The sequence below is a fragment of the Pseudozyma hubeiensis genome (genome assembly GCF_000403515.1).
Source record: "Pseudozyma hubeiensis SY62 DNA, scaffold: PHS66, whole genome shotgun sequence".
Classification (NCBI taxonomy): domain Eukaryota; kingdom Fungi; phylum Basidiomycota; class Ustilaginomycetes; order Ustilaginales; family Ustilaginaceae; genus Pseudozyma; species Pseudozyma hubeiensis.
In genome coordinates, this window is record NW_012133848.1 from 140,393 (window position 1) to 148,572 (window position 8,180).

The 8,180-nt window shown below is 55.1% G+C and overlaps 5 protein-coding genes across 5 annotated transcripts; 2 read left to right on the forward strand and 3 right to left on the reverse strand.

The window, feature by feature from the left end:
- Positions 1-195: 195 nt before the first annotated feature.
- PHSY_006823 (likely cytosolic ribosomal protein L8) lies at positions 196-831 on the reverse strand (the record flags this gene model as incomplete). The annotated part of the gene is made up of 1 exon (XM_012337420.1): positions 196-831. One exon carries the CDS (start codon positions 829-831, stop codon positions 196-198), a length of 636 nt encoding a protein of 211 aa, XP_012192810.1.
- Positions 832-2,866: 2,035 nt separating this feature from the next.
- Positions 2,867-3,385, forward strand: PHSY_006824 (hypothetical protein; the record flags this gene model as incomplete). Its single annotated transcript, XM_012337421.1, has 1 exon — positions 2,867-3,385. One exon carries the CDS (start codon positions 2,867-2,869, stop codon positions 3,383-3,385), a length of 519 nt encoding a protein of 172 aa, XP_012192811.1.
- An 816-nt stretch (positions 3,386-4,201) lies between these two features.
- PHSY_006825 (hypothetical protein) lies at positions 4,202-4,744 on the reverse strand (the record flags this gene model as incomplete). Its single annotated transcript, XM_012337422.1, has 1 exon — positions 4,202-4,744. The coding sequence occupies one exon, from the start codon at positions 4,742-4,744 to the stop codon at positions 4,202-4,204; it is 543 nt and encodes a 180-aa protein (XP_012192812.1).
- An 809-nt stretch (positions 4,745-5,553) lies between these two features.
- Positions 5,554-6,705, forward strand: PHSY_006826 (hypothetical protein; the record flags this gene model as incomplete). The annotated part of the gene is made up of 1 exon (XM_012337423.1): positions 5,554-6,705. The coding sequence occupies one exon, from the start codon at positions 5,554-5,556 to the stop codon at positions 6,703-6,705; it is 1,152 nt and encodes a 383-aa protein (XP_012192813.1).
- Positions 6,706-7,021: 316 nt separating this feature from the next.
- On the reverse strand, positions 7,022-7,993 carry PHSY_006827 (hypothetical protein; the record flags this gene model as incomplete). The annotated part of the gene is made up of 1 exon (XM_012337424.1): positions 7,022-7,993. The coding sequence occupies one exon, from the start codon at positions 7,991-7,993 to the stop codon at positions 7,022-7,024; it is 972 nt and encodes a 323-aa protein (XP_012192814.1).
- Between the last annotated feature and the right edge of the window lie 187 nt (positions 7,994-8,180).

The window sequence follows — 8,180 nt, forward strand, 5'->3', positions numbered from 1 at the left end:
GCGATCAGAGTGTCTGTGAGTGTAGACGGGAGGGCGACGGATGAGCACAAGACACGATATGCTGATGATGAACGTTTGACAGAACGACAGAATGGAAGCTAATGTACAGATATATACGGGAGACGAGACGTTGAGAAAGAACAGGGATGCAAAGAGGATCGAGTGGGGTCACGAGGGCGGGGGGGAGGCTGTGGCTTAGACAGCCATGGCGACCTCGTCGCTCAAACCCTGGACCTGCTTATGGAGGGAGGAGTAGTCTTCCATGTAGTCCTCCTTGAGCTTTGTAGCGTCTTTTCCCTTTGATGCGGCTTTTTTTCCGCCTCCTGGTACGATCATGACTACGCTTGTGGGTCTCTTTGTAGCGCTTGCTGCGCCGAGGGATTCCTTGCTGGCTACGAAGATGTAGGGGTTGCTGGTGTCTTCGCATAGGACAGGGATGTGGCTGAGGATGTCGATGGGGGAGATGTCACCTGCTAGGACGACGAGACCCTTTTCGCCCTTGCGAAGGGCTTTTACGACTTCCTTGACACCGCGCTTGACGTGACCGCGGGATTTGGAGGCCTTCTTGGTGAGTTTGAAGAGCTTCTTGCTCATCTTTGGCTGGGCTAGAGGTTGAGCGATGGGAGAGATGTTATCGGAGGTCTCGGCATCTTCGTCGTCGGAACCAGCAGCGTCGACCTCGACCTCGACCTTGACCTTTTTGTCCTTCTTTTCCTTCTTTTCCTTTTTGGATGGTGTGGCTTCTACGTCGGTGGTGGCATCGATGTCCATAGCGGCGACATCGGATTTGCGCTTGGACTTTTTGTCCTTTTTAGATTCGTCCTTCGCCATGTTTGCGAGTGCGTGGGAGAGTGGGTGGATGAGGAAGGGTTGAGGATGATGGCGAGAAAGGTTGTGGAGAGGTCGAAGCGAGAAAAGACAATTTTGGCAAGAAGAATCCACACGAAAACTCAAAATTTGATGCGGCTGCGCTACTGCTGCTGCCACTGCTTCTGCTGCTGCCGCTCCTCAGCCGAAACTTTTTTGAGAGGCGACTTTTCTTTTTCTCATGCCGAAATGTGTGGGGTCTAACACCACGCGTGAAATTGGAGAAGAGTCGATCACGAGACCCTCCCCTGCCGGTGTCTCTCTTTATCGTGCGAAGGGTTGAGCTGCCAACCGCAGTTTTTATTTTTGTCAGTCGAGACGAGAAGAGAAGACCAAAACGTGAGAAGAAAGGCGAGAAAATTTTGGAATTGCAGCTGGGCAGTCATTGATTTCACCTCTCCTTCTGACCCTCATCCATCCCTTCTCAACACCTCTCGCACCATGGTCGCAAGCTTGCCCGCAGGTCGGTGCATCTTTGACCATCAGCAACCGCATCCGTCATCGGCATAGCAAGATCAGTCAATCTTTTTGTGAATCGTAAGTGTCATCGCAGCCTTCTCCTTTCGGAGGTTTCTCGAAGGATTACACAAAACCACACGCATGATGTCCGTGATTGCGTATCCAATCAGAAATTTTATACACGAATCAGATGATCAGAAACATTGGACCAGGAGCTTTGTCTCAACCTTGCCACGAACGGTGTGACTGACTTGCTCTGGCATTCGCTCTCTTTGGCTTGATATAGAAGTCTCGACCCGAACCTCGCTATACCCAATCTCGACTCTCGCTTCTCAGAGGTGTGTACATCAGCAAGTCCGGCGCCGCACAGCATCATGGCAAAAGCAGTTTGGGAAGCAGCATCGCTCATCGACGGAACAAAAGGATGCTATAGCATTATACAAACTAGAGTCTCGCGGTCTTGGTTCGCGTTAACTTCGCAAAGCTTACTGATTCTACGTCGCCCGTACGCTGTCACTCCAACTGCCGCTGCCAAGGTGCCGTGCGCTTGTACGGTCAAGATTGTAGTATGAAGGACCACAGAGCTGATCGTTTCGCTTTACTCCTTCGAATACGCCCTTGTTAGACATTGTCTGCGCAACCGAACGGACACGATGCAATGCTGGCGTACAGCTGGCCTGCTGCTACGCTCTGCTCGATTCCAGACGTGCAGTCCATCGACACTGGCAATCCGCAGCGTCTCTTCCAATGCTCCGTCGGATCCGATCACCAAGCCTAGGCTTCAGGTAAGCATCCCACCCATTTCTCCCGACCCTCTTTCCCGCTCCCCTCCTTCCCTTTTTTCTTTCTTCACTGCGACGCTCGGACATCCACTCTGCGATGATCCCTGCCGTACCTTTTATCAAATTGGCGCCGGTGCACGCGGCGCGGTTGAGCTCACGCTCGATCCGTGTCCCTCGCACAATATCGTCTGATTGGGAGCGACATCCTCGACACATGAGGAGGCCACGAGCCTGCCTTTACGGGCGGGCGAGTGGACGTGTAAAAAACGCGACAACCCTGGCGGCGGCTATGCCTAGATCAATGTGCCCTTGTCACCTCTTCGCCTGCGTTGCGCTTTCCTTTCTGATTCCTTGCGGCATGCTGCTTGCGCATCAGGAGGGTCATGCGCCGGGATGAATGTACTTGGGCTGGCACCCTAATTTCATAGCACTTGGAGTGAGGTACTATGTACCAATGCTTGTTTGAGGCTACAACCTAGGGTCCTGGCTACATTTTCTTCTTCTCTTTTCGCTCTTACCCCTTTTTTCGATTCTGCTTTCTGGGCACTTCGATGGGATGCGGAAGACTGACACGAGTTCTCTTGAACGTCTGTTGCTAGATCAAGCCTCTGCGCCATGCAAGTCTCGAACCGAACGCGCGTGCCTTTTTCGCGCCAGAGAAGGGTCACCTCGTTCATGGCTGTCAGGATTTCACCATGATCCTGAAACCTTTTCCGCGCCATCTGGTCGACGAGCAAGGTCATATTGTCGAATCACGTATGATCCCGAACTGGCTCCCGATGCCTCCGCATCCTTCGACGCACCAACGCCGACACCTTTGTTCTCCTGTCGTTGATGTCAAGCCTCCGTCCCGGGTGGAGAGCGAAGGAGACCGGTGGGAGGCCCTCGCCCTTCCTCCAGCCACCAGCGGCTTAGGTTGCGCAGCCCGCGCCACGCTGCGCGTCTTCATCCTGGCGTCCAAGAAACGCATCCACAAACGCGCCGTCATCCGTCACCGTGCCCGCACCCGTCTGGTGGCAGCGCTCCGCACCGCTATCACACGCCTCGAGATATCCGACTTTGACGTCGCACACAAGCTCGACGTGCGCAAGCATGTGCTCATGCTCGTAGCCAATCCGGACGCCTACGCCAAGGACATGGATGCGCTCGTCACCGAGATGGATTCGGCTGTACGTCGGATCGCAAGCCTCTACTCGAGAAAGCACAACGCCTCGTCTTCTGCGACCACGGCCTCGGCTCGAAGCAAGAAGTACGTCCCGCGCAAAGCAACAGCATAAATCAACAACGAGTAAGTTTTTCCTGCTGAAATTGGCTTGGAGGAAGGGGGGCGAAGATTATCAATTGTATCACCCGCAAGGGGATGCTGGAAATTACCGTCCGATATTGCTCCATGAAGGACATTTTTAAGGCTGTTTTAATGAGCCCCCCTACTCTTCCTGCTTTGGCATCGTCGCTGTTCGCAGAACCAGTTGACTGACATTACTACCGACCTTTGATCTCGATAGGTATATACCCTGACGATATGTCACTTGACTCTGACCACACCGAAAGAGGCAAATGCTACAAAGTGGTAAGTCCTCTCTCTCATCCCTGTGGTTCGACTCCAGCCGGCCGAACAGCAGCAGCAGCAAAGCGACGTTCTGCGCAGAATGATGAGTTTCAACCAATATCACGACGGTCTTCGTACAAAACCATGGCGAATCCGCCCTGCCACTAAACCCAATTTTCAGGGCACCCGTACTGATTCTTCAGCTACGTCAATCTGCTGCTGCTGTTTGCGGACGGTTGAGCAAGGAAATGCAAGAGAAAGAAAGAGGATGGATTGGCTGACCTTTTTCCCCTCTTTCGTGGCGTTGCAGTGATAGATACCTGGTAATTTGATACCCCGATGGAAGTTGCTTTTGTAAAGGATGTGCGGTGTGTGTGTGATGAGAGAGATGAGCGAGCGAGAGGGGATGTGAGGTGGGGTGTCGACGAGCATGGTATCAAAGCACACAACTGTCACACGCACACACATGTTTCCACATCAGAAACAGTTACGAGCTCAATCAACGAATTTCATATTCAAGCAAAGCTTCGTACAGTATACTTTCCTACAACTCCTTGCCCACCGCCTGCTTCGATTCGCCGGGCACACCCACGATCCACGGCAACACCAACGCATTGGCCCTCCTAAACGGCCACCCCAGCACGCCACCCAACGGTTTATGGTTCCACCTATCCTCAAACCTCACCACCTTCCCCTCCGCATCCCTCTCCATAACCACCGTGCTGATCATCTCCTTCACCATCCCCAACCCCTTCACCTTGTACCTCTGTTTCTGCACGTACTCGACCAACCTTGGTTCGTCCTTGATCAACTTCCACTCGAGAAGGTGGGACTCGCTGAAGGCAGCGGGCATTCCGTACCACTGGGCGAGGTACTGGCGCGAACCGTTGGCGTGACAGATCGGGTCGGCGAAGATGGCGGTGGGTGACCAGGAACGTGCAAAGATGGTGGGGGAGGGTTTGGCGGAGAACAGATCGACAGCGTCCTTAATCAGGGTGGCGGTAGCACCGGACGGCTCGATGTTGGGATGGGATTCGAAGCCAGCGAAAGAGGCGGTTTGAGGTGGGAGGGTGGAGGAGGAGGACATGGTGTTGATCGAGGCGGCTGGTCGACCGATACGAAAGTTTCGTTGGGAGGCGGGGATGGCAGGTTGACTGGCAGAGGCAAAGGATGGTGTGGTGGACAGAAGGAGTGCTCCTGTGGATGCAAACGAAAGCGGTGAAACGCCGCGGGGGAGAGATCGACTGCTAATGACGCTGGTAGCACCGGTGAGAGCGGGGAGCGATGCGGTGGTGGTGAGCGAGATCGCTGTGAGCAGCGCACACAGAGTTCGTGTGGATGGAGCGGTGTTGGTGGTGGGCACAAGTCTCATTTGTGCTCGTTCGGTTTTTGTCGTGGTATGTGAATGGAGAACTTCACGTCGTTGTGAGAGGGGGAGGAAGGAAGGGTGACGGCAAGCTCGGTACATATACCTTTTTACCGTCGACGCAACCAGACTCCGCGACAAGGAAACCCCCTCAGTCAGCTTTTGTTTGCCAGTGACAGCATGGCTTGGACTCGGATACGGGAACGAGGGTGAATCATCCTCCGAGTTCGCAAGCTGTTGTGGCACATGGCAGGACCAAGTTTGGTGCGGGTGAGTGAGTGAGTGATGCCTCCACACCGCAAAAATACCGTCACGTCAGCCGTGGGCGCCCAGTTCCGCGGAGTCAGTTTTGGTATAGCGTTAGATCGAGTCTAGTAACTTGATGCAGCAAAAAAAGACATCTCGTGCGGTTGGAAGGAACTCGAGAAAGGCTGATTTTTTGCATGCGAGACTCTCCGACGTAACCGTTTTTCCACCCTGTCACTGTCCTCCATTCCAACACCATCTTGCTTCGAGCAACAATCACAATCATGGCTGCGTCGGCTTCAAGGACGGCTTGCAGCTCGCTTCTGCGCTCGCAGAGGCGCAATATTGCCAACTCGGCACGCAACTCGGCCGCCTCTTCTTCCTCCTCTTCGTCCTCATCATCGGAGCAAAACGCCTCTTCCTCTTCCTCGACCACTTCCACCTGGCAACCTCGACTCGAAGCCGGCACGCTACCTGCATACGATGAAGCGCTCAAGTTCCTCTCCTCCCACTCGGCGTCTCTCCGTGCCCAGATCGCCGACCTCAAAACCACCCATCCCAATCTGACCGAACCCGAACTGTCCTCCCTCACCTCCTCCCTCACCATCGCTTCCCTCATCAACGACCCCTCCACCCTCTCCAGCTTCGAGTCATCCTCCCCCACCCACTACGACGCCTCCAACCCGGCTTTCGTCCACCTGCGCGAACGTCTGTGGAGACGCGATTCCGGCGTGCTCGCCAAACTCATGCAGCGGTGTACGCTCATGTCGGTCTTCCCGGACGTGCTTCCCGGGATGACGCCTACTGCGGATGTCTCCATCGCCTTTGGTGAAGGACGCGGGTATACGGATTCGGAGAAGGATGGTGGGGATGTGTTGGCGGGGGTAATGATGGAGGCGAGCGAGACGATCGAGGCGCCGCAAGTGAACGTCAACGTGTTCCATCCCGAGGTGAAAAAGTACACCTTGGTGATCGTCGATCCAGATCAGCCCGACGTCGAAAACCAGAGCTTCAAGACCTCGCTTCTCGCGCTCAAGCAGGACATTCCACTCAGCACAACCACCAACCCGACCATCGACCTATCCTCCAACATGTCCCTCCCCTACATCCCTCCCCACCCGCAAAACGGTACGCCGTATCACAGATACACCACCATCCTCCTCGAACAACCCCCTTCTTCCTCTTCTCCATCCGCCGATGCAGTGCAAGAGACGGACAGGCACAACTTCGACCTCGCCTCGTTCGTACAGCAGCGAGCTCTGGTCCCCGCAGGCATCCACTTTTGGCGTAGCAAGTGGTCCCCCGAATCAGCGCAGAGCATCACAAAGATTCATAAGGAAGTGCTGAAGGTCGACGAACCCAAGTACACCATGCCGCCGAGAGCGGATAAGGTGAGGAAGCAGGTGGGCGAGATTGGGTCCAAGTGGTTCTCCTAGGCGGGAAGGACACGGATAGTCGAGAAAGTTAATGGAATGAATTGGTGAGATCTTACTCGAATGTGTGACTGAGGACAGGTGATGCAGATTGTAATGCTGTGACAGTGCACGATAACACCTTGCCTTGCGTCCGGACGAGTTGTCCCTCGACTGGCCTTGATATCGAATGCCTCTGACCCCTCACGCCGAGCCAACGCTCACTTCACCCCTCACACTCCCTCACACATCCCTCTTCGCAAACCGAATCCTCAATCTCCCCAACACCAACATCTTTTTCTCATTCCAACTCTCCCCCTCTCTAAGCGCATACATCCTCTTACGTCCACAACCCGTACTTCCTACCGGGCCAAGTCTGCCACAACCTGATCGTACCATCCTCGCTCCCGCTCGCCGCCATCTCACCGTCCGGGCTATAGCTGACCGCGTGAGCAGGACCGTGATGGCCCTTATTGAGCTCTCTCTCCTCGCCACTGGTGAAATCGAAGATGCGAACCCACCCATCTGCGCTGCTCCCTGCTACGAAACGGTCTGCCAAGGTAGGGTGGAGGTTTGCCGAGCTGATGGGGATGGCCAGGGTGTGGGATTTGATCGTTTCGCGGGTGGAGGGGTTGATGAAGAGCACGGTTTTGCCCGTGGTGATGGTGAGGAGTTCGCCGAAGGATTTCGTGGAAGAACGTTCCATCGACGTGATGGGTTCGGTAAAGGTCATACTGTCGATCGCGGTGGAGGAGCGCGTGTCCCACCATCGGATCACTTTGTCCTCGCCTGCACTCACAACCAATCCTTCTTCCTCCCCTCGGTGCCAAACACAACTCTTGACCACCCCCTCGTGCGCAACCCCGCCATCACCGAAAAGTCTCGCCTCGACATCAGGTCGTTTCAAATCGAACAACCGGAGTTTCCTCTCGTGTCCCCCCGTCAACACTCTCTCACCCCTCTGGTCGATCGCCACCGTCTTGACGATGTGGTTATGCGGGAACGTGTGAAGACAATCCCCCGTAAACGTATCCCACACTTTAGCAGAGAAATCAGCAGACCCGGTGACGGCGATACTCGCCTCGCCACCGGAGAGCTTGGACGACCACACAGCTCCCTTGTGCCCGAGAAAGGTGCCGACCCAATCGCCGAGCCAATCGCGCAGCATGGGGTTACCGTCCTTGCACGAGGATAGGAGCGAGTAGGTGCCGTCGTCCTGCAGGTCCGAGAACTCGAGGTGCACGACGGGCCGCGTGTGCCCGGAACATGTGAGCGGGACCGACTTTTGCGTGGTGCCGGGAGTGGAGGTCATTGTCGGCAGTCGATACTGGAGTTCGGACTGCGGTGAGGAGAAGGGTGTGTGGTCGGAGAGGTGGAACTTTTGAGCGAGCGCTGTAGCTTAGTGTATGGCGCGAGTAGTAGTTTCCGTCTGCGGCGGATCGATGCCGACGTGTGTGTGTGTGTGTGTGTGTGTGTGTGTGTGTGTGTGTGTGTGTGTG